This window comes from Fusarium fujikuroi, chromosome FFUJ_chr03 (genome assembly GCF_900079805.1).
Source record: "Fusarium fujikuroi IMI 58289 draft genome, chromosome FFUJ_chr03".
Lineage (NCBI taxonomy): Eukaryota > Fungi > Ascomycota > Sordariomycetes > Hypocreales > Nectriaceae > Fusarium > Fusarium fujikuroi.
In genome coordinates, this window is record NC_036624.1 from 1,234,577 (window position 1) to 1,258,812 (window position 24,236).

A 24,236-nucleotide genomic window follows, 5' to 3' on the forward strand; every position below is an offset into this window, starting at 1 on the left:
AAGGTAGGTAACTAATTAATCAACCCCTGGCCTGGTATTGATCCTCCCCTGTTTTGTCGCTTGTCCTGTCTTGTCAGGTCCTGTCCTTCAAATTCTTAGGGCGGCCCCTCTCACTTACATGGGTATCTTGTCACTTTTCTAAACGAGGCGCCATCACATCCATTCCCATATCCATCTATCGATCTGCTTGTCAATCCTCTCCTTGGTTAGTTAATAACATTGCGGGGGCCAAGCTCCTAGAGTCTACGTACCTCACCGGCCTATCTACCTATTAACTGTGCTGTATATGCTACGGATGCTAATCCATTCTATTGGAGCCAATTGTAAGCTGGCAACATTGGGCAGAAATCATCACACCGCAAAGTTCTCCCTGATATGGCTGTGGCTATGCCAATTCTTTCACCTTCACAATTTTAATGCCTGATCAAAGCACTCCTCAGTAATAGTACAATTCTATCAGTTTCTATCCAAACATGCGTCTCATCCTGGTATTCCCATTCATCTAACATAGCTGGCAAGCCCGCGAGGTTCTTCCAGTTCCACTCTTTTCGCCCACCCTCCTAAATGCTGTAAACCCATGACCGCAGCCTTTCTCTAACTCAAAGCAAGGCTCGGTAATAATAGTACAGTGCTGCCAAGTCTATCTTGGAAGCCTGACGAGAAAAGAAGAAGAGAAAGAGACAATATGAAACCCTGCCCAACCCTGCCCAACCCAAACCTGACCTTTGCTCCAGCCACAGCAAGGCACCTTGGTGCAAGTCTGAACGCCTTCTCCCGAAATCATTATCCACGCGCCCTTCGGTGTCAAATCCATATCCATTTGCCTCTGCAATGACCAGCAATGTATCCCATACCAGTATAATACATAGAGTATTGACCATACCCTCTTTTCCATTGAACCCCGTGATGCAACCATGATTGTAGCAATCCTCTGTCTTCGTACACTACCAGCAAACGGTGGGAGAAAACCTGGCAAAAACAACATAAAAGGAAACTCGTGAACAGCCCGTTGGGCTTACCATACATGACATCAACCCGAGCCGTAAAATGCGAGTGACAAGGGGGTAAGCATAATATGCAACAAAACGATCGATATATCGACGTGTAAAAAGAAAGCAGTTGCGAACCGCAACGAAAACAGCGGGTTCCTTGTTGCAGCTGGTGCTCAACACAATGACACCATGCAGGCATTGGGCCGTGATGCCTAACTTTGAACACGAATTTCGGTGTCAAAAAAAGGGTCATGTGTGTGTGTGTGTGTGTGTGTGTGTGTGACATCTGCTTGAGTACTTTGTGCAGTCTTAACTGTGCACGTTATCGGTTTCCGCTGTCACTGCCTTCTTCCGAAGCATCGTATAAGTCCAGACAGTCTTCGAGAACTGCATGCACATGTTAGCGAATCCAGTCAAACTCTTGGGGCAGGACTGCAGTTGCTCACCAGCAGTTATTTGATCCTCCCATACTCCATATTGATAGTCCACCAAGCCATGACGCTCTATACCGTCACAAAGCCTTATTAGTTCGTTTCCCATCTTTTTAATCATGGCCTTTGAAACCAGACTTTGCGTCCTCGAAAGTTGTTGGGATGAAGTCATTAGGTCAATTTGGCGCTGGCCCAATCCGAGCCAAGCGTGGTTGAAGTCGTTCCACAGCTGAATACGATCAGCATGAAGGTTGGTATCGTCAAGATTAAGACCTGGGCACGCACAGTAGTTAGCTCTGGCTTTCTTATGGTCCCCTCTACGGTTCCACAGACAGTGTAATACATACCTAGATCTGCGACCTGAGACAAGAGCCAGCTAGTGACGCTAAGCAGTGTCTCAGATGCACTCTCAAGAGATCCATTCACTATCTCCTGAAATATGCTCCCTAGCTGCCTCTGGTAACTGACCCATTTCTCTTCGAGGGCGCCTTCCGCATAGTCGTGGTCGTCTGTCATTGATACATCGGCGGTGTTTGTTGCCTGTGGCATTGCGCTCACACTGGACATGCTGTTGCTCGCATAATTCATGGCATTGCTTTGCTGGTAAACATTCGCGGATCCGCTTGAGCCCTGCGCCGGTTGCTGTAGACTCGGGCCAGCTGAGGCCCCAGCCTCGGACCCAAAGTAGCTCGAGGCGACGTCTGGTGGCATCATTTGCATAGCTGCAGGTTGCCGCGAGCTGAATTGCTGCGCATCGTAAACCGTGCTTTGCGTACTCGGTTGGCCAACGTTATACATCATCGTAGTTGCGGTGCTGTAGCCGCCAAAGCCTTGTGTTTGGCGGGAGTCGTGGCCGTACTCAGGGCCATAAGCTATAGCTGTGCCAGGCATATTTGCCGTCGAGAATGATGCACTGGGTTCTGAATAGTAGTTACTGTAGTTACCCGGAGCTCCCATGCCTCGCCCTGATGATGAAGGGCCAGCAAGGGATGCAGGGCGATATCTGTCGTTGGAAATTCCAGCGAGCGAAGGGCGCTGTTGTGACGGATCGTTAAGTGAGTATCTCTGATTGGGGTTCGAATGGACCGGCGGTTCATTCTGCCTCCTCATACGGTTCGAGTCGTCCATGCCCCGAAGACCTTCGATACCACACGACCCTGCTGTCGGTCCCAGCTGATGGGTGGTCGGCAACGCTGGTGACTGTAAAGCAGCCAGTTTCGCTGATCCGGAATAATTACACAATACACGGTGCTGAATCAACAGTGAGGAAAGGGTATCCTTTTAAAAACAAGGTGATGTGGTTGCAAATATGTGACGGGACAGTGTTGTTGATAGTGCTGGAGGGGTCACCGCGGGGTTGCTGAAGAGGTGAAGTCCACAGTGGGAGTAGTCGCGATGATCGATAGTCGGGGGGTGTGGTGAGGCAGGGAATGGATGGCTAGCTGGGGAAGATAGTAGTCGAGTTGAGAGATCAAACGGCTCTGCAAGCAGGGTGCCGCTGGCCTATTATTCGCAAACAAAACCCAGCGGTTTACTGATCAGGCAAGAGAGCTGATGGCTCAGCCGGGGATCTGGGTAGCAACGTAGTTTATCAAGTCGACTCCCAATCGTAAGCTAGAGCCTAGCGCGTTCATGCCCGGTAGAGGCTGGACGTCGAAAAGATGACGAAGAACAAGGCTTTAGTTAGGTCTAAGTAGCTTTGTCTGGGGCTTTGGGGCCCAGGGCTGATTTGCGGATGAGTTGTCAAACGGTTGTCTCGCCGTCAACTAGGAGGATCCTGGCCAAGACCCCATGTAAGAGACCTTGAGCATGACAAGCTCGAGCCCACTGCGATCTGCTGGGGCCACTACAATGCACCAGGGTCTCTGTGAGGGACCAAGTAGATGTTCTAAGAAAAAAGCTTTCACTAAGCCGGTACGGGCGTACGATTCCGCCGAATCGGTGTGGTGACAGTCTTTTGGTCACGTTGAAGGAGGATATGGCTGAGAGCAGCTAACAAAAACGAGGATGTATGTATGATCGAAGGGTCAACAGTGGGGCACGGGAATAGACGTGAGTCGCGGAGATGACGAAATTCATCAATAGCAAACAGAGGATAGCCACGGGATCTATATAGCATACTCACACAGAGAGCATTGCACTCGCTGAAGGGCACTATGATTTGTTTGGGGTCCACCATTGGAGGCAGGGGCAATGTGACTGATGAGACTCGCAGTGGACTCGGATGGGGTTTCGATGAGAAGGGAGGGGGGTGTAACAGTAGACCAGATGTGAGGGACAAGCAGACCAAGTGAGGCGTATCGTTTTAGACTACTGGCTAAAGACGCTGTGTGAATGGCGTCAGGACAGCCGACATACATGTTAAGCCTATGGAGAAATCCAAGATTGAGGCAAGATGAATGCTCCCGTGTGTAACCCGAGCATTTAATTGAATGGGCAAGAAGCATTGTATGCTTCAGCTTCATCCCCAGAAAGGGATATGATCCAAGGAAGATCTGAGGCAATGTGAGAAACGGAACTGAGTGGCCCAAAACACTCTAAAGGAAAATGAAGTCCAGGAAGAAACGCCAGCAATTGCGGCTACAATGGTACGTAGCCTGGAAGCAACAGATCCATTCAACAAAGAGGGCTCATGAGAACGGGTTTGGAAATTGTGGAAGGATCGGCGTCGTCCTTCTCCATCCACCACGTAACCAGCCTAGGGCACCACCCCTGGCCCAGTACCTTGGTAAGAGGCGCCAGGAAGATTGGAGGGGAGTGATACCTATCGAAGTGGCTTGCCTGGGCGTGAATTGAGCGGACGGAGGGTGTAGCGTCTGGGATCCTGGGGCGCCATGGGTGCTTTGCGCAAGTACCGGACCGCTTTTTGAGCCGTGGCCCTAGTAAACATCCGGTAGTCATTGCAATTGCTCATGCTGGGCGCTGAACAGCGGCTTCTCCTGCTTTCCATCCAGTAGGTAGTGACTAAATGTTGGAATCCTGTTCTGCTTTTTTTCGTCGTCAGAAGAAGCTGGGTATCAATGCATTAGATAAGAAAAGCGGTGGTCCCAAGACTGTTGTGGCTGCTTTTTCCATCCCGTTCCCAACAGGCACTTTACTAACCTTCATATCTCCAGAGTTAGGTAGCCGCCAAAATAGTTTCACGCCTTGCGTTTTAGGGCTGTACCTCTTGGAGCTCCAGTGCAACTACCAGTGCTCAATTGAGATTTTATGGCTCATTCTTTGAAGTGGGCTAATGCCAGAAAAAACTTGACACGAGACCCGCCAGCCGCAACTTGAACCCCCATGGTGATATTTTCGTAAATTGCGAGACGCAACCTCTCTTGTTTGAGGTACTTGTCACTGTTAGTTCAAGAAACTCATATCTCAGTCCATACATTTCGTAAAATACCATGGCTTAGGTACAAAGGAGACGGGTCACTTTACAGTGAACAGAGACAATTGTCGAGATGTGTGGGTAGTTCCTAATCATGGTTAAGTGGCTCAGAAAGAATTAAGCAGATCTGATCGTGTGAAAAATGGCCACTATAGCCAAACAAGGCCAAGCGGTTGAAAGAGCCTGTCTGTCAAAGATTGAAGGCTGCTTCCCCAAATGGGGGACAAATGCCAGCCAAAGTTGATGCATCGATTACTGTCTTGGCAGATGCCTATGATCGTGCTGTTTTGCAGGGGATGATTCGCAAAAAATAAAACAAAAAAAAAAAAAAAAAAAAAAAAAAGTAAACGAAATGTTCTCATATTGGTCTTAGACCGGAGCAATATTAGCTGTCTGCTGAGTTTTTCCTGCCATTTTTGGCCGCCCTACACAAACCATCGTCGGTAGGTTGATTTGACACTTACGTGTCTGTAGCAACCAGGACTGGGGATTTGAGGGTGACAAGAAAAGCAACGACAGGCTATTGCAAGGGCTAAAAGTCGCAGGAAAAGAAAAGAAAAGAAAAGCAACACAGAGCCAAATCGAGCCATGGCGCTGGTCCACAGTCCACAGATGGAGGTGGTTCCAGGTGAGGAAGCCGGAAAGAAACGCTGGCCAATCGACAGAGGAGGGCGATATCAACTAAAATCCTTGTTGGAGTTGAGATGCTCGTGCTTCGGACACAACGCGCTTGTTGCTTAGATTGGAGGTAGCTTGACCCTCGCGCCAGCCGTCCGGAGAGGGCGATATTGTTATGGAACGTGCCAACAATGCTTGAGCTCAGCTTGCTTGGGTTCAGTTTAATGCTTCAGACCAACCAGCGTGAATGCGAGCCCCTGGCGGGCATGGCATGTTGCTAATAGGGGCTGGCGAATTATCCGGATTTTCGGAGACGTTCATGGCGTCGGGAAAACACTCAGTTTTGAGCATACTTTGAAGGTTTAATGATGCGGACTTAGATCGGGTTTTAGAATGGCATATGTCGTGAGGAGCTGTTCGGACCTTGATCCTGGTTTGCTTGCGTGAGGAAGATAACAGTCCGGCGATGTCGATTCGAAGAGCAGAAGTCAGGGCGTTTCCGTGGTTGGTCAATGGCTCGAGGAAAGCGGAAATTTTTCTCATAAGGACTGGGGTAGGCGTTGGTCAGGGCACCTGCCAGCGACCGATGCTTTGGATACAGTGGGTAAATGCCAACATTTTGGAAATGAGACAAAAATAGGCTTCGTCAGCACGATCTAAGGGTCTAGATACTAGACTCTCCCATTGATCGCCTGTGTCACGAGCAAGACTGCAACGAGGCTGGTAATCACATACCATCTTAGTGGTCGAGTTTGCTTCGTGGATGTGGCGATTCCAGCTGTGGTGTTTGAGGGGAAAGTGCATGTGATCTTCACTTTTGGCTGAAAGTTGGCGATTCAAGGTCAGCCTCAGATTCATTGCCTTGATTCCCGCAACCTTTGTACAGCTACGGGAGGATATTTCCTTATTGGTATCAGGTAGAATTACCTACTCCGTAGAACGGTTCGGATTGCCTTAACCAGCCACACTTTAAATGGCAACATCGATTTTATCTGTTTCCACAATACCTTGCTTTTGGGGTTAATTCTTTCAACATCAACAGCGTCGCTATTTCTATTGGTAGGTAGACGACGGCACTCGGACACAAATATCATGCCCATCATTTATTGTTTCTTCACACAGGCATTACCCGTATGTTCACAAGAGAATCATTGTTGTCTCTTCTTCCTGTTCCATGGTTTTCCTGTCGTTAGCTACCCTGTATCAACATCTTCAACGGCTGCAGGTGCCTTGATAAAACTGTCAACCAAGGCCCAAGGGTCATCACCGAGATCTCCCACCATCCGGCCGACCCCACATCAAGTACCGGTACCTGGATGACCAGGATACTTGCTGAAGCGCACTAGTTGACGCGCATATCGGATCATGTTTCGCGCGTCTAGAACTGCAAAAGGCAACGCGCATCAGCCACGCATGAGAATATGCCTTTAGTTTGGCTGGGCAGCTGGGGTTTGAGGGGCGACGATAGTGATGCTGAACCCGAAGCCCAATCATAATACTGCCCAGACACCAATTGACTAACAAAGGTACCTCGCTCCGTGGATCACAGCCCTGCTCGCCTTGCATGTTCACTATCCAAGCATAGCAACCAGAAGTTGGAGAAAGGCATTCGGGGAGCCTTCTTATGAATGTTGTGCATATGCTGCAACTAATTGTGTTATGCTGATCAACACACATATATGCATGCCAAACTAGTTTGATCGAAGAATTAAAGACGATCTCAGCCTCGCCTAAAAGCTGTTGGCCGTTAACTTTCCCTCAACTCTTGGAACGAGATGAGATTGGAGATTGTCCAGATACACCGCATGTATCTAGTACAGAGTGCCGCAACGGCACCGATTCTCAGGCAACAGGGGTCTCTATCCACTCGTGGCTGCGTCCGCCCCAAAAGCCTCCGACCTCAAACCGCCGTCTGTCCATGCTTAACGCTCTCCACCTCCATCATGATGAGAGCGATTTCTGGATATTATTCATCACTACTAACTCTAGCTGGATCCGCGTTGGCACGGGCTAAGTGGCGGCCTCAATCTTGAGTTCGACGAGGATACCGCGTGATGTTGGCTATCACTCTCCGTACACCGAGAACTCTGGATCTCCTATGCTGTCAGTCATTATGCTAAGGTTCAACAGTTATCCAAGGTTCGCCTAGCGCATCGCCATTGTAAGTTTACCTTAACTTTCGCAGCTCTTATGGATTCCTACCATAGGGCTTGACATGATTGCAACGGCTCCAATTCCCATTTTGCACGAGACGCGTTTGTTGTGATCATTATGCCTATTCCTCAGCATTGCTTTATTTGAGTCAATATCAGTTTCAATATCCTCAGGTACCGATCCCCCAGGGGTTAATTGAACATCATTTTCGGAAGATTCTCCATCCCGCCACACCGTTGTGCCGTTGGATCTTAAAAATTGAACCAACCGCTTTTCTTCCTGAACATGCATCAGCTGAAACACTTCAAGCCACCCCACTGAAACTGTTCTAGAAATCTTCTTATTCTTCAGCAATCCACTCTCCAGCTTCACAGCTGATGCAATGGCTTGAGGTGATTAATCTATAGAGCTATCCGCTTGTTCATAACAACGAGCTGCTTACCCCAAGAGTCACTAGCATAAAAGCATTATGGACGACTCATGGATCGGCCCCTATACCCGCGCCTTTAATGTCATAGGTATTGCGCGTCAAAGCAACGTCCCTCGCTGAGACGCTGCGACCACCAGGCTGCGGAAGAAGGACCGCAATTACAACCACCACAGTTAAATACGAAGTTCCTCACCGCCTGGCCAACCGGAGTGCACTCTTTATTCAATTGCCATGGAGCTAATAGTGCCAGGGATGCTCAGTACTTCGCCGATTGCCATCTGCTCCGTCCCGATTCAAACTTGATAAAAGCCCGTTGCTATATCAAGGTCCAGGGCTCATGTACTATTAGCATTACTCCAACGTTTGTCTTGCATTAGCGCTAACGATACGATTATTCGACTTTACTTCACGGCAACATAGCCGATTGCGGTATAAAATCATGACATGAGCGGATAGCGGGAGCTACCAGCGCCTTGGTGGCTTGCTAATTACCGTCAAGGAGCACCCTTCAGGGTTCGATGGGATGGCCCGTACATATTTGCTGCAATCCGGTTCGACCGGTAGGTGCTTGACATGCTTAGCACGTCAGAAAATGTCTTATACACACATGAAGAAGGCTGGGGTTTACAAAGTTTGTCGACCCCCTGCATGTCATTAAATACTCTTCAGGGCGCGTGAAGGAAGCGTTGACGTCTTGCAACAAGGATTCCCATGTGATGAACAGGAATGACTTTCCGGAACCCGAGGAACCGGAGACGTGATGCCGCATCAGCTCATCTGAGATCTATGGTTACATTCGTCTGAGTGCATCAACTGTTATTTCGAACCCACACGATATGAACCACCGAGGAGCAGGAGTGCCTTTCATGACGGGTTCCAGCCATAATTGCTCGTCCACGGACACAAACCAAAGATTACAGCTTCTTTCCAAGGCCGGACATGGGGTTCTAAAACTACAAAAGTATTGTTTATACATGGAGGTTGGATGAGTGACCCGCTCACCACCCTTTTCATCATGATCACAGCAACATGCTCAATCCAAAGTCGTGAAATGTCAACTCTTTGCAAATTTTGCTTATCGCTTGACCCAGGCGGGCATCTTGCGTGCCTTGACATGGCCGTGCTTCTTCCTCTCCACTGTCCTTGGATCTCTGGTGATACACCCAGCTGTAAATACGAGCGTTAGTCATTGCAACATAATCAATCGCGACGGTGATTATCAAGCACGTACCTTTTCGAAGAGCGGTCTTGAGCGCTGGCTCGTGAACGATCAGAGCTTTGGCAACCGCCAACGTAAGAGCCTCGGCCTGACCGGTTGTTCCACCACCTTCCACCAATGCCCATACATTGTACTTGTCTAATCTCTCAGTGGCCTGAAGAGCCCAGACCGCACTCTCACGATCATGAACGCGACCGAAAGCTTGGCTAAGGGTCTTGCCATTGATCAGCACCTCTCCTGTACCCTCCACAACCCAAGCCCGAGCAGTAGATTCCTTTCGCTTGCCGACACCGATAGCTCGTCCAAACTTGTCGACTGTCACCTCGTGAGGTACGTTCATGAAAGGGTTGATGTCTCGCTTGAAATCCTCGAGAGCAACCCGGACTTCCTCAGGGAAGAGTGAGGTCTCAATCAGGTTCAGTCGCTTGGCAACTCGAATGACCTTAGCGTAGTGGGAGGCCTTAATTGGCTCACCAAGTTTCGATCGCATTTCATCGAGCTTCACCCAAGCTGTCGGAGGAGCAGCGCTTGGGGGTAGTGTTGGAAGAGTGTGGTATTTGGTGAGAAGACGAGCAATTCGGAGGTACATCTCATTGAATTGAGGTTCCCGAGAGAAGTAGGAAGCCGAGATGGGAACGGCTCTCGCATGCTGGACATCCTGGAATGGCAGAGAAATCTTCGAATTCGAATCTATCACGGCGAAAGGATCGGGCTTGGGTTCGACGATCGTTGAAGATGTTTCACTGGTGATGCTTCGTACACCGAGGGGAAAAGTCGCTCTTTGCAAGGCGGGCTGAGGCCATGGTGCTCGGAAAAGCTGGCCTTGACATCTTAGCTGCCGTAGGCTATGTGTAATTGTCGACATGATGGCCAATTCGGAGGATGGCCCCGTCGGTATCGTATCGGACCACGAGGTTCAGTGACTGTCCAAAAAACTTCACGGGAATTCAAGGTCCATCACGGGCTAGCTGGGTCGGTGAGGTCACGTGGAGTGGATGGATGTCCGAATATGCCTAGACTTATCTGTACGCCACATAGTTCACCCGCCACACTGCATCACTGCCACTTCTTCGACAGCCCGTTGCTCGGGCAGTAAGGCTCCTAGGACCCCACTAGCGCGGGGCAAGCAATTTGACACACTTATTAGAAAAAAACTTCCCCTCCCTCTTTTTTCCTCCTCCTTATTCCTCCTTCGTCTCTTTGTCTGTCAACTTGTTCGTTCTCAGCTGCCTCAGCAAACCAATCAAGATGGCTTTCGGAACTCTCTTCACCCGCGAGGTACATACTCTCGAGCATTGAAATTGAATCTGAATTTGCTGCAAGTGCAAACAAAGAGCGTCGTTACTGACTGGTCTTGGTTCTCCCAGAACAACTGCCGTTCTACCGCCATCCGCGCGGTCGCTAAGGCCAACGACATCGAGCTCAACATCGTTGAGGCCGAGAAGGGCAACGCTACTGTTGAGCACCTCAAGGCCAACGGTCTCGGCAAGATCCCTGCCTTCATTGGCGAGGATGGTTTCGCTCTCTCTGAGTGTATTGCCATTGCCATTTACAGTAAGTAAAGCTGTGCGCGATGCGTGCCTAATCTGGCACCACTTTTCTTTCTTCTTACCCCTCGCGAGTGATGACCTAGCATTATTATACAGTTATCCCTGTCTGAAATGTCTTTTTCAAGAGTTATTGTGTGGATATCGTCTAACTTCTGACCCTGCAACCCAATTCATCTTTGTCTATGTTGTCAGCTTTGTCGGGATCTTTGCTAACCCCGCTATAGTCACCTCCCAGAACGAGAAGACCACTCTTCTCGGCAAGACCAAGCAGGAGTATGTTCACATCTACGGCCCTTGAGAAGTTCCCGTGCTAACCAGTCAAAGCTATGCTTCCATTCTGAAGTGGATGTCCTTCTTCAACTCCGAGATCCTTCCCAGCCTCATCGCTTGGTTCGGTCCCCTCAAGGGCGACGCTCCCTACAACAAGAAGAACGTCGATGATGCCTCCAAGGCTTCTCTGAAGGCTTTTTCCGTTGTCGAGGAGCACCTCATCCGCAACACCTTCCTTGTTGGCGAGCGCATCACCCTTGCCGACCTCTTCGCTGCTGGCATCGCTGTCCGTGGCTTCCAGTACTTCTTCGACAAGCAGTGGCGCGAGGAGAACCCCGCCGTCACTCGATGGTTTGAGACTGTCCGCGCTCAGCCCATCTTCGCCGAGGTTGCTGAGAAGGTCGAGCTCCTCGAGACTCCCGCTCTCACTAACACTCCCCCCAAGAAGCCTGAGCAGCCCAAGAAGGAGGCCAAGAAGGAGGCTAAGAAGGAAGCTGCCCCCGCCGCTGAGGCTGCTCCTGCTGCTGACGAGGCTCCTGCTGCCCCCAAGGCCAAGCACCCTCTTGAGGCTCTCGGCCGCCCCTCTTTCCCTCTCGATGAGTGGAAGCGCCAGTACTCCAACATCAAGGACCACAACGAGGCCATGAAGTACTTCTGGGACAACCTGAACTTCGAGGAGTACTCCATCTGGAAGGTTGACTACAAGTACAACGAGGAGCTTACCCTCACCTTCATGTCCAACAACCTGATTGGTGGCTTCAACAACCGTCTTGAGGGTTCCCGCAAGTACATCTTCGGATGTGCGGCCGTCTACGGCGAGAACAACGACTCCGTCATCCAGGGTGCTTTCGTCATCCGAGGCCAGGAGCACGTTCCCGCCTTCGATGTCGCCCCCGACTGGGAGAGCTACAACTTCGAGAAGCTCGACCCCACTAACCCCGAGCACCGACAGTTCGTCGAGGATGCCTGGGGCTGGGAGAAGCCTATCACCGTCAACGGCAAGGAGTACAAGCTTGCCGACGGCAAGGTCTTCAAATAAACAAATCAAAAAATGGAAAAAGAAAACAAGAGCGATGATGATAATGGCTTATGGTTAAATGGTTGGGGAGGGTAAATGAGTTTATGATATTTTATGCCTCATGAAGGCCCTGCCGGCTGGCAATTCCCTATGTAGTACCCAAAAGAACGAAGAGCTGTCTGCTACTCATAGACAATTGAAAGGATCTTTTTTTGAGAGACAAAGTCTGTGTCGCCTTTGGCAATGGCCATTCATGTTCTATCATCAACACGCTATGAAGTTGTATCTTATGAGGCCTTGTGCCTCGGGTATCTCTAAATGAATCTAAACCGTCTATGCTATCCTTGATTCATCTTGTTCCTGGAACGTCCGACGTTGGCGCAGGGTCAAGCCTGACTAGGCTGTATGCTCTGGCAATACATAAGCTGGATCAAGCTTGAAAGGTGACTGTCTTACAAAGCGGCTGATATCCGCCTGGTAGGCCAGTTCATTCAGGTAATCGTGAACCTGGGGCAAGACATTGGGCATTTCCGTAGACAGGCCGGAGAACTCTGGAAGTGTAAGCGTGTTGAATGGTTCACTCCGGCCCTTTTCTAACGAGTCATCAACCAAAATAGTGTTGGTCTGGTTCCAAAGACCTCCCTTATGAGCCTGGGAATGAGCAGCCCTCACCCGTGGATTAGTCCATACGGTCGTGAGGCGTTTGTAGACTTGCACCTTTGCATTATAATCGCCCTCCGATAGACCAAAAGAATCACGACCCCAAACAACAAGAACTCGCTCACGCTGTTCAGGTGTGAGGAGCTGTTCAACCATCTTGTTGACGTTTTCAGGACGGGCTGAGGACCAAATCGCAACATGGAAAGCGTCGAGGCAGTATTTCATGAAGGTCTTTGCATGAGGTCGCTCGACAAAGTCGAAGGGCCGGCGCTTGTTGGGCCGATAGAGGAGGGTACCGTTGAGGTCCATAATAATAAGAATGCGGCGCGGTTGAGGGAGTCGTTCGGGGCTGAGGTTCGCTTGTGCCATATATTGGGGGGTAGGGTCAGGAACACCCCCAGAAGCTTTGCTTGGGATCTTGTGGGGTGATGAAGAACGGCGTTGAGCTGGAGGGGCCTGGATCATTGCCTTTGGGCCTTTGGGGATTCTAAGAAGAGTTAGTGACATGGTATGAAAAGACTGCATACCATGAGTTTTGAAGCCTCTCGGTGCACCCTCAGGTGTATTCAATCCTATCTCCAGACCGAAATCCTGACTGATGGACTACAGATTTTCAAAGTCCTTGGTTTATGTACTTATGAGATAGATCTTCTGAACGTACTTTGCGTCTGCAGCCGCTTTACTCTTCTTCTTGGGGCCTTTGGGCGCATTCTTGGGCGCATTACTCTGTCTCGGTTGCGCCAGCGTGAGACCTGGTATGGCCATCGGCTTGAATGACGACCCATTCGCCATAGCGGGCTCTTTGTATCTTGTCATGGCTGAAGCTGGGAGCAGAAAAGAAGCATCCTGTAATGGTGAAGTCTGTGGTGCTGCGGAGTTGACTGGCACTGGAAAATTAAAGCTAAAGTCAAAGAATTTAGGAGTACGGAATGCACAAGAGAATACAGTATTGCAGTTCTTCACCAAACGGCGAGCGATGCCCAGCATGGGGAAAGGAGGAAGAGAGGCGCATTAATCAGAGAAGAATACGATTTGCGATACAAACGTTTGGCTTTTCTTAACTTTAGCGGCCGAAATCGCGGGGCAGCAGGGGGTAGGCCTAGATCCATTTATGCAAATCATTAAATAGACGGGAGGGACAAGAACAGCACTTTGAACTGTCCGTGTACTGTGTTACGACAGACTACTTAGGACTACGGGACCTTATAAGTTAGACTCTATTATCTAGCCACAATAATACTCCATCTTCTAACAAGTCTTGATCTTGAGGTACCAAAAGTTTGACCAGTAACCATCTCAGTACATACATTCAGTGCAGCTATTCACTTATCGGGGCGCTACGATAAGACTTCTTCGTGGGGCTTATCAAAGCTGAAAATAAAAAAGTTCACAGCGTTGCGATGATCCGACATTGAAGAGCAGTTATTCAATTACATACAACAGCACAACATGGCTTTCAAGCGAAAACCGTCATCCTCATTTGGACTGGAGAGAAGAGTGCGACCGAGGAGAGAGGATGAGTGGGTAGAAGAGCCAGAGAGTCAAGGTTCCTCAAGTGAGGATGATGATGATGATGAGGTGGAGGAGGAGGGCATTCGGGGCGCATCTGACGACGGTGATGATGACGACGAGGTAGAGGAAGATCAAGAATTTGAAGAAGGTTCCGAACATGAATCAGAAGTAAGGTCGTTAGGCCTCTCCTCGAGGACACAGTGCTGACCATAGGAAAGCCCGAGCAGGACACGCCAAAGATAGACCTCTCATCGGTCTCATTCGGAGCTCTCGCAAAAGCTCAAGCATCATTGCCATCCGCTGGCCGCAAATCAAAATTGAAGAAATCTACGGATGAAGACACTTCAAAAACAGAAACACCAGCGCCTAGAAAATCCACCAAATCAAAGGACGACCCTAAGCCCAAACGATCTTCCAAACACGCTCCGCAAGAACAAACCTCCAAGAAACCCGTATCTCGCCGCCGCGAGATCCTCCCAGATAACCGGCGCCAATATCGCGACCCTCGCTTCGACCCCCTAGTAGGCCGCGTCGACGAAGAAAAAGCCAGCAAAGCCTACGCCTTTCTAGACGAATACCGCGACAAGGAGATGGCCGATCTCCGCGCACAGATCAAGAAGACCAAAGACTCCTACGAGAAGGACAACCTGAAGCGCCAACTCCAATCCATGGAATCTCGCAAGAAGGCCAACATGCGAAGACAGGAAGAGGAGAGGCTGCTAAAGGAGCATCGCCAGAAGGAGAAGGAGCTTGTGGCGCAGGGCAAGACGCCGTTCTACCTGAAGAAGAGCGAACAGAAGAAGCAGTTGCTTGTTAACAGATATGAGGGTATGAGTAAGGGACAGGTTGATAGAGCGATTGAGAGGAAGAGGAAGAAGGTTGCTGGTAAGGAGAAGAAGGAGTTAGACTTTTTGCAACGGGGATCTCGACCACGAGGATAGTCGAGTTCAAGACCAGACTTTCACAGCAGACTGAAGATCAGTCAAGCGGTTTGACTTGTGCGAGTTGCATCCTGGTAGATGCCCTTCGATGATCTCGAATAGGCGTTTACACTATCAGCTGGCTCCATTTGCCTGCCTACGCATACATCAGACATAGCGAAATTGCATTTCAGAGCAACCACCTTGGTCTCTACAAGCCATTCATGATTTAGATATGTGGTTTCAGCCCACCATTGCTTCCCAACGTCCCTCCCTCCACCGATCTAACCTTGTTCCCTCGTCTCCAGCAAAAAGTTATTGAAAAGTCAAAAGGGAAAACATACAACAGCGGGGATTCGCTGGTCGTCACCGACCCAACTACTAATCCGCCCCTTATCAGCTTATCTATGGGAGAGCGGACGGGATCCCGAGTTCTCTGATAGGTATGGTCGTATGTGATTGTCAACGCCGAAACTTCAGATCATAAGGAGAGCTGGATGAAGCGGTCGGCAAACCATATGCCCATTCTAGCGGGAACAAACCAGAGGGTTCAGACCTGTCTACAGGAACAGCATAGAATAGTAAGGTAAAGCGCTATGAAGAGAATAAAACTCCAGTGGTTGAACAAAGGTGGATGAGTATAAGTCCAAATACCAAAGAAACATAACAAAGCGAATATTCACTAGCTGCCACCCACACAACTTCAAAATCACCTACCTGTCTGACTTGGGAGACTGCTCTCTTACACACTTAATCTAATACTTAACGCGTCATCATTGATTGTTGCAATGTTTGTACTCACAAAAGACAACCCCAGGCGTTAGAGGCACACAAACGGCTGTAGGGTAACGCAGCCACAACGTCAATTAACGGGTAACTATGGGTCTGCCGTTAAGATCCGTGATTGGCCCGGTTTTCGTGCATATCTTTCAAACGCATGTGTAAGTGTGTCGTACGTACGGATTGTAGTCATATGGCCAACTGCTGAAAAGGAGTTGTTAACTGTCTTGATCGAAGGAGGGATATTTTCTATTTTCCTGTGGTGTTTCCTCTTGATAGCTACTAAATACTTTGCTCATGCAAATCATCTCGTATTCGCCTCGAAACAATGTAGGTATCTCATCAAATGTACATTCCACAACGAACTAGGTGATAATCCCCTCCAACCACTCCTAAACAGCAATCAATATGTACTCCTCTGTTTGGCACCCAATCTTGATCCCATAAATCATTGCTCTAATAATGAATAGCTTGCATTTGCAAGAAGGGGAGATCATTCCTCGTACTCTTCCTTGGACAATATCACCTCATCCAGTCCGCAAATTTCCTATAATCCGTTAGCTTCCAGCCAGGCAGAAGACGGCTGAGACGGATATTTACCTTCCGCTTTCGTTTGAAATCTGTATAGAAAGAGTTCCATATTATCCTTGCCGAGCAGTCCTCTGCACCATCTGCCAAAGTTGTGCAGTTGGGTTGTGATTGGAGGCGAAGCTCCTCATCCGATTGTATCCATGGCTTATGAAGCGGCCAATCAGAAAAATGGACGAGTTTGGCTTCGTTATAGACAGCGGCGGGATCCCAAGGCTCGGTATCAGAGCCGAGATACCTCTTGTGATTGTCTGCACGGAACTCGCCCGTTAACAGATCATAGGGACGATGCGGCAGGACAAGGGCACTCTCACGATACAGGTAGTTCACAATCTCCATATCGAAGTCGTTCTCAGAAGCAGAATCCACCTTGGCCATAATCCGAGCAAATTCTTTTTCAGAAGGCTGGATGAGTATCACCTGAGATGAGAGAATCTCCTTCTCAGGAAACAGCCAATAGGCCCTTGGCATGGCTACTGGTGCTGGGGGCGAAAGGAATAGTTCATCCATTTCTTGTAAGAGCGTGGAATCAGAATCGATAGAAAGCACGCGACTGTATTGAGTCTGATTAAAAGCGAGGAGCTTTGTATATGAATCAGCCCAGGTATCTAAAGGCGGCACTAGTTAGCCGGCTTCCTGGACAAGAATTATGCCTAAATGAAGTGATGGGAGTATTCATTTACCATCTTTATTGTCCTTGTGCTGAACTGTGATAGGAACGAGCTTGACTCGATATTCATCGCGAGCTTTGATCAGCAATTGGGTATCCACAGAACTGCCGTTATTTGCCTCGAACATGTGAGAAGGATACATCATCACACGGTCGGCACGACTAGAAAGGCGATTCAACGATTCAAAGAACATGACTGAGTTACAGAGATAATCGCTATTGGTGACATATTGCGTGTAAGCAAAGCGCGACCAGTCGACCTCGATTGAGCCGTGGAATTTCTCCAATGGCTTCTGGGAAAGGAATCCGTTATTTGAGAGGATGAAGAAGACGAAGAAGGCCAAAGTAAGTCCTGCTGCCCATCGATATCGCCTCGATGCCATGAAGCTTGGCGGGAATGGAGGTGTCATTTCAGCTAATAGTTTTGCCATTTGTCTTGTAAGGCGCGATAGCTGAGTTGTAGAAGCCACTTTCGAGGCATTCAATGGGGGGTTTTAATTATTCAGAAGTCGTGTTGGCCAAATGAGCAAGTGAACGCTAATAAGTGCGATGAGACTGTGTCCAGGTAGAGAGTGTGGTAGAAAGGAGCCAGTCCTTATAGAATTACACAGTATTGTCAGGTAGAACGAAGCTGAAGTCTTGATAATGAATGTTTAAAAGGGAAACGGGAAAATTGAAAAAAGGGAGGATACGAGCAAACCAACAGAGAGTCTGAGTGAAATTCAAAGCCAACTACCGCCCAACAGCACGAATAAATGAATGCTTGCAGCGTGGCACCTAATTTAGCAAAGACCCTGAAAAGATACTTTTGTCTAGGCGCTTAGATATGAATGAACCCTGCAAGATTTGTTATGCCAACTTGATCTGCCTAGTTGGGAGAAGAGACAATAAACGGTTTGCCAATCACACGAAGCCCTTGGGCCCCGGTCGACATTTTTATTTGCGGTGTTTCAGGGATAAAGCGTCCTAACAACCAACACTCAATAATTACTGTCTGTGTACCTGCCTGGTGTACATGGCGTGACTTATCACGTAAGGTCCCTTCATTCCAGACGGACACACGATGCCTTCAGTCTTTCGTCCTTGTTTAGATCTCCTATCATCATGGATAGGAAATATACGTTCGTGAAGTTATTGCATAATCGTTATTTTGTCTATGCGCGCTCCTATAGAAGCCATCGCCATGACCTTCTAGGCCCAACAAGCGATCATGATCATTCTGATCGTTCTGTTTCTAGAGAGAGCATAGAGCCTTGAGTTGAGGGAATTTCTCCGGACGCCCCAGAGTTCATGTTTGCAGTATGCGTACTTCGTTGTTGGTGACGCAGAGAGACTTGCCAGGGCATGGAGACTTGTTGTTGGTGCATTGAGTCTCCAAGCGGTAGAGACTTATTTCACATCCTTGGAAAAGCATCTATCTTATGCGTGTTGGTTGTGCTCTTACAGGCCAAGTGGGCTGAGATGAGCGCGTGAATCCACCATTGGCCGAATCATGATACAACTGGGATTCCTCATCCCAGGACGGGGGAATCTGGGTTAGGACATTTGGGACAGTTGGGTCTTGTTTGAGTTCTTCATCGAGCCTGGTCTGCTCCCACCGCTTTGCACGTCTTCCTTCTCTCCCGACCTCCTTCCATAGGGCGCTCTGCATATCTAAATACCTCGGTTAGTCTTCTTACGCCCCTTTTATGTTTATTCAGATCCTCTATTCGTTCCTCTTCCTGTCTAAACAAACCTTTGACTATGCTGGCAACCTTTATAACACTTATATTGGCATTGATAGCCACAACCTCGGCCGAAGTAACCCCCAGAGAGGTCCTATGGACAGATGATGCGTTTGGGCCGGACGGCCCCTGGCGAGCAGTCAGTATTCGGATGGGAAACGAAGAATCGTCAATCGGCCTATATCCCGGCAGCGCTTGGGAGTCGTGGTTGATTCAAGATCGATATTGCAGGAAGGGCACATGCTACGCGTCTAAAGCTGGCACCTATGATAACTCTTCCGGTACGCAAGGAGGTATCCAGATGCCTGCAGATCTCAGCGGCTTCATGCTTGGATTGGACTTGAAAGGCAATCAAGCAACTCGACATTTGGACCGTATGTGGTTGAACGGGGCTATAGTGGAAAACGTGAGTCTTGCTCTTTTGGAGTCTCAGAAGATCGAATACCCTGGCGGCCAGACATCGCCTTTCTTCGCTGGCTGTCTAAGTCTAGGTGGAAGGCGAGCCATAAACCAGAGCTTTTCCCAAGACGATGGCCCATCCATCAACGCAAGCCTCGTGCCAGGCTGGATGTGGGAACACGAATGGACAAGATCGAGCTCTTTCGGCATGCATATCGGCTCGGTACAACCTGATATATCTGGGTCCTTATGGTTTGGAGGCTACGATCAGAATCGTGTTGTCGGAGAAGTCCTCAATATGAACGGAGGTCCGAGAGACGGGATCACACTTCGGGATATCGGTATCGATGTAATAGGAGCCAAGTCTCCTTTCGAGTTCGATTCGAAAGATGGCCTACTTGCCAACGGAAACTCGTCTATTGGAGGGAGCCTCAAAGTCTTGGTTGATGGCTGCTCGCCTTACTTTACGCTGCCTAGGTCGACTTGCGATAGCATCGCCGCCCATCTCCCTGTCAAATTCAACAAAGATCTTGGCCTATACATATGGGATACGGAGTCACACAGATACAAGGAGATCATCAACTCTGCGTCGGCCCTAAGCTTTTCATTCATCTCCAACTCAAACACTGATCCAATAAAGATTCGTGTCCCCTTCATGCACCTCAATCTGACCCTATCGGCACCCCTATCTGACAAACCAACACCATATTTCCCTTGTCATTCAAACGGAAAAGACCAATATGTTTTAGGCCGTGCATTTCTTCAGGACGCCTTTGTTGGGGCCAACTGGCACCCGGATATCGATACCTGGTGGTTAGCCCAGGCCCCAGGCCCCAATATCCAGGCTACACCCAATGTTGTATCGATAGGAGAGAAAGACAAGACTGTGAGCAAGGGCGGGAATGATTGGAAGGTATCCTGGAGTGGTGTTTGGGATGATCAAGAGGCACCCTCCAGTACCCCTACAGCAGATAACACCGACAAAAAGGGGAACGAAGAGGACAGCAAAAAAGACGACCAAGAGGACGAAAAGGTTGGAATGTCGGCTGGAGCCAAAGCTGGCATCGGTGCTGGCATTGCTGCCGCTGTCATAGCGGCCGGAGCGGGCATCTTCTTGTGTTGGCGTCGACGTCGGAATCAGCCCCAAGAGGAGACGACAGCAGAACCCGCGGCAACAGTTGATGAGTCTAAGTTACCATCCGTAGTTTTGTACCCCCAAGAACTGCCTAGCCAGGAAGCGCAGCCACCTTATTATCAAAGGTTTGAATTGCCTTCCTGAACCTGGCGTGGCTTCATTGGTGATCTTGACTTTCTTGTTTTCTTGCTTGTTCATATATTTTGCATCGTATCTTAGCCTTTATTCGTAGATTAGATTTTGACCTTTGTCTCTTTGTCCTTCGGATGCTGTATCAGGCCTTGTAATACCCAGAAGCGCTCATAATTTGATACTTTACCATGCCTCATTATATTACACTGTTTGCTCAGGTGACTATTGTCCCATCATATTTTAACGGCCCTGAATGCGATAATTCTATGGTTATAATACATGAATCAAGTCACCTGCAGGCGTTGAGCCAAGCAAAAGCAGAACATCACGTATCACCTCTCAGGTATTAATTCCGCGTTTACCCCCTATCTTTAGTCTATATGTATCAGAAGACAAAATACCTTACTTTGAACTATCACTAGTCTTACGTACTTAGCCAACTGTAACACTGGCACATCACGACAGCGGACAGCCGCCAGCCCAGTACAACGTCAACCTAGGCTGTAGGACACAGCAGTAAAACAGGATACCATGAATACCGTATGATCAACCTCTACACGAGTTACACGGTACCTTGTACTTACCTCCATAATCTCGTGTGTCTTGTGTAAGTTGGCAGTTGAAGGTGACCTTTTTGCAAACCTATTTATCATCATGACCTTTCAAGTTGAGCCTCAAGCAGGTACAGATACTTTTTGTCTCACCATTGATTTGTTTGCAACAGTTAATGATCGCTCTGCTGCCCCTACCAACTGAAGCCAAAGACCATGTATAAAGTACTGCAGGATACCACTTAAACTCCGTGGTCTACTCAATTCCCTGTTCAAACTTCTTGTTATCAACTTCGTTTCCCCCCACTTCCCCAGCATGAGAAACCCTTCCCCTCCACCTTTCGAAGAACACCCGAGAACCACAAGAGATGAAGGCGAGGGCAGGACTAAACGACTTTTTGACGAGGTCGTTAGATGGGGCGTCCTTTTTAGAACCCACAGACCTGATCATGCAGAAGCCCGGAGCATTGTGCCACGTCAAATCAGCTTCGACTCCATGTCAGAGTCCGGCCTTACAGACGAACAACTTATTCCCGAACTTAGATCCATTATTACGAAGAGTACTAACTTGACGTCTCGAGACTTTTTAGGATTTCCTGATGTTACTATGTGCCCTGCTGCAGTTGGGGCAGCCCCCTTGATACCACTTTTGAACCAAAACATGGTAAACCCAGAGACTTGTCCGCCAGAAGCAACCTTTGTGGAGATGGAAGTCATACACTGGTTGCGTGAGGCACTTGGCTATCCTGTACTTGGAGCCTACACCAAAGCCATGGATGTCGGCGGAGTCTTCACGCCTGGGGGCTGTCTCTCAAATTTTGTTGCACTTTTGGCTGCGAGAGAAAAGTGTTTCCCTGGATCATGCTCGAATGGTATTCCAGTGCTGCCGAGCAAGATCCGTGTGTTGGTACCAGACATTGCAGAGAATCGCTCAATACGCTCAGCCATGGCAATGATGTCTCTTGGAGAGAATAATATCGTACCCGTTCCCGTTGATGCCGAGTTTCATATGGATCAAGAAGCCTTAAGGCGCATCATCAGCCAAGAGAAGGGTCTAGGGAATATCGTAATGGCCTGTGTTGCATATGCAGGTGATCCAACGTGCTTGAGGATCGACGATTTATATGGTCTATCGCAGATCCTGAAAGAGAAAGATATCTGGTTCCATGTCGACGCCTGTCGCGGCAGCCAACTTGCCTTTTTAGAGTAACATCACTATAAGCTACGAGGCATCGAAAAAGCAAATTCAATCACGGTTGACCCGCAACAAGCAATGCTGATTCCTTATGACTGCTCTTTGGTCCTGTTTCGTGAGCACAGTGCCCAAGCCTCCCTATCGACCGACTCAGACTCAATCTCCAACGCGCGGTGGTCGTTTGGAGAGAATGGCCCTTTCGCTTGATCTAGAGCTTTTGATTCATTGAAGCTTTGGTCCTCGATCAAAAGCCATGGAAAGAACAGCATGGGCCGGATGATCGATGGCAGGCTTGAACTCACCGACGCGATCGAATTGGAGGTTGAACACCGACCAAGCCTCGTACTTTTGGGCGGAACCGACATCAACTCGTGCATGTTTACATACGTCCCTGCAAGTGTTCAGCGATATTGTATTGAACACAACATTCGTCTCTCAGATTCAGACTTGGAGAAAATCAACCAGCTGAATCTCCACATCCAAGATATCATCCACCGAGAACGTGTCTACTATATCTATGGGTTTCCTCTTCAAAATTGCCCGCATGGACGTTTCATAGAGCCTGGTAAGACAGTCTTTGTCCTACATACCTTGAATGGGAATACTCAGTCAACTATGGAGAATGTGAGAGGCTTGCTGGACAGAATCGAATACTTGGGACGGGCTCTTCTCATAGATCGCCAGTACATATGTATGGGGGACACTCGTGGCTCGTCAACAAATCGCCTAGAAAGAGCCGAAAGAAAGCTTACTCAAAAGCTGTATGACTTATTCGACGACAAGGACTTCGTAGCCGTTGTCTATGGTTCTTCCGCACTTCAAAACAATGCTATACTGTCGAATATCGATCTAATGATATTTGCCCACAGCGCCGAGTCCTCGAAAATATAACAGGTAGTCTCAGTCTTCCGCTCTGTGATGGAAGGAGAAGGGATCCTGATCGACTCTGAGATTCCGCTTCACCGAAGACTCCTAGTAACATTCGAATTCGCCGGCCAAGCTGCAGAGTCCGGACCTCCTTTGGACGAAGCGGGACATGTTTCAAGCATTTCTAGTACGCCAGAGTACTTATCATCTGACGAGATGTTGCGACGATTGGCATTCAACGTGCTTACAACTCCGAATAAGATCATCGCAGCCACGACCGGCGGTACTAATAGACTCAAGAGTCTGGAAACGACGGCAGCCAGAAAGTTGGTAACTGCGATTCAACATCTCGGACAGTCCGAAGTTAGTACGGCGGATGAGTTTGTGAATCTCGTAATGTCAGATGGTGGTCAGGGGAAGGGAAAACATCTTGGTTATAAGCCACGACACGGTGTCTTGGAGAAGCTTCGCAAGATCTTTCACGATGTACAGAAAAACCTGATTGATTGACTCTGACAGCATACTTTTTGGTGTTAGTATCGACATTGTCTTGATAGATAAAAAAACCATTTAGTTCTTTCTTTTGACTTCATATCACAGACAATTCCAGAGGAGACTGAATGTTGCCCAGCTCTAGCCAAGAATGTTTATCAGGTGCTGTGTAGATACCTCCACTGGACCACTAATATAGTCCTTTGGATTGGGTTGATGCCCAAGGAACAAGTGACTCGAAGGTGATAGAGCCAGTCACGGAGGAGCGCCTTTCATGTAACTCAGGGTTGTACTCTACATCCATCAAAGTTTATACATCATGGTGTTCATGCTAGCTCTAAGTGAACCTTTCAGCATCGTTTAACTCTACGTGAACTCTTGTGCCAACAATCCTTACATTCTTATCCATTAACTTCCTTAGTACCTGGTTATGTCTAAGTCTTGAACCACTTCGATCAACCACGAAGACGTTACTCCAAGGAAAAGTTTGTGAAGGCGTCATCATGTGTCTGTCTTGTATGGCGGTTTGCTTTCTCTGACTGTAGCCAGAAAA

At 48.7% G+C, this 24,236-nt stretch overlaps 9 protein-coding genes and 1 non-coding gene; 5 read left to right on the plus strand and 5 right to left on the minus strand.

Moving 5' to 3' along the window:
• Nucleotides 1–1,301: 1,301 nt before the first annotated feature.
• On the minus strand, nucleotides 1,302–2,551 carry FFUJ_02516 (uncharacterized protein; the record flags this gene model as incomplete). XM_023574257.1 has 2 exons in its annotated part: nucleotides 1,302–1,696; nucleotides 1,771–2,551. The coding sequence occupies 2 exons, from the start codon at nucleotides 2,549–2,551 to the stop codon at nucleotides 1,302–1,304; spliced, it is 1,176 nt and encodes a 391-aa protein (XP_023427643.1).
• A 6,525-nt stretch (nucleotides 2,552–9,076) lies between these two features.
• Nucleotides 9,077–10,085, minus strand: FFUJ_02517 (probable MRPS9-mitochondrial ribosomal protein, small subunit; the record flags this gene model as incomplete). XM_023574258.1 has 2 exons in its annotated part: nucleotides 9,077–9,168; nucleotides 9,233–10,085. The coding sequence occupies 2 exons, from the start codon at nucleotides 10,083–10,085 to the stop codon at nucleotides 9,077–9,079; spliced, it is 945 nt and encodes a 314-aa protein (XP_023428742.1).
• A 383-nt stretch (nucleotides 10,086–10,468) lies between these two features.
• On the plus strand, nucleotides 10,469–12,079 carry FFUJ_02518 (putative translation elongation factor eEF1B gamma CAM1-like protein; the record flags this gene model as incomplete). XM_023574259.1 has 4 exons in its annotated part: nucleotides 10,469–10,498; nucleotides 10,588–10,774; nucleotides 10,995–11,043; nucleotides 11,095–12,079. 4 exons carry the CDS (start codon nucleotides 10,469–10,471, stop codon nucleotides 12,077–12,079), a joined length of 1,251 nt encoding a protein of 416 aa, XP_023427644.1.
• Nucleotides 12,080–12,454: 375 nt separating this feature from the next.
• Nucleotides 12,455–13,534, minus strand: FFUJ_02519 (uncharacterized protein; the record flags this gene model as incomplete). XM_023574260.1 has 2 exons in its annotated part: nucleotides 12,455–13,205; nucleotides 13,380–13,534. The coding sequence occupies 2 exons, from the start codon at nucleotides 13,532–13,534 to the stop codon at nucleotides 12,455–12,457; spliced, it is 906 nt and encodes a 301-aa protein (XP_023427645.1).
• Nucleotides 13,535–14,167: 633 nt separating this feature from the next.
• FFUJ_02520 (related to PITSLRE protein kinase isoforms) lies at nucleotides 14,168–15,171 on the plus strand (the record flags this gene model as incomplete). XM_023574261.1 has 2 exons in its annotated part: nucleotides 14,168–14,398; nucleotides 14,449–15,171. The coding sequence occupies 2 exons, from the start codon at nucleotides 14,168–14,170 to the stop codon at nucleotides 15,169–15,171; spliced, it is 954 nt and encodes a 317-aa protein (XP_023427646.1).
• Nucleotides 15,172–15,487: 316 nt separating this feature from the next.
• FFUJ_scaffold04.rrna6 lies at nucleotides 15,488–15,603 on the minus strand. Its single transcript, XR_002792837.1, has one exon. It is a non-coding gene; the product is annotated as a ribosomal RNA (ribosomal RNA).
• Nucleotides 15,604–16,423: 820 nt separating this feature from the next.
• FFUJ_02521 (alphaN-acetylglucosamine GNT1-like protein) lies at nucleotides 16,424–17,598 on the minus strand (the record flags this gene model as incomplete). XM_023574263.1 has 3 exons in its annotated part: nucleotides 16,424–16,477; nucleotides 16,531–17,126; nucleotides 17,202–17,598. The coding sequence occupies 3 exons, from the start codon at nucleotides 17,596–17,598 to the stop codon at nucleotides 16,424–16,426; spliced, it is 1,047 nt and encodes a 348-aa protein (XP_023427647.1).
• A 1,333-nt stretch (nucleotides 17,599–18,931) lies between these two features.
• On the plus strand, nucleotides 18,932–20,590 carry FFUJ_02522 (uncharacterized protein; the record flags this gene model as incomplete). Its single annotated transcript, XM_023574264.1, has 1 exon — nucleotides 18,932–20,590. One exon carries the CDS (start codon nucleotides 18,932–18,934, stop codon nucleotides 20,588–20,590), a length of 1,659 nt encoding a protein of 552 aa, XP_023427648.1.
• Nucleotides 20,591–21,445: 855 nt separating this feature from the next.
• Nucleotides 21,446–22,339, plus strand: FFUJ_02523 (related to glutamic acid decarboxylase; the record flags this gene model as incomplete). The annotated part of the gene is made up of 1 exon (XM_023574265.1): nucleotides 21,446–22,339. The coding sequence occupies one exon, from the start codon at nucleotides 21,446–21,448 to the stop codon at nucleotides 22,337–22,339; it is 894 nt and encodes a 297-aa protein (XP_023427649.1).
• A 252-nt stretch (nucleotides 22,340–22,591) lies between these two features.
• On the plus strand, nucleotides 22,592–23,701 carry FFUJ_02524 (related to glutamic acid decarboxylase; the record flags this gene model as incomplete). XM_023574266.1 has 2 exons in its annotated part: nucleotides 22,592–23,129; nucleotides 23,229–23,701. The coding sequence occupies 2 exons, from the start codon at nucleotides 22,592–22,594 to the stop codon at nucleotides 23,699–23,701; spliced, it is 1,011 nt and encodes a 336-aa protein (XP_023427650.1).
• Nucleotides 23,702–24,236: the final 535 nt, after the last annotated feature.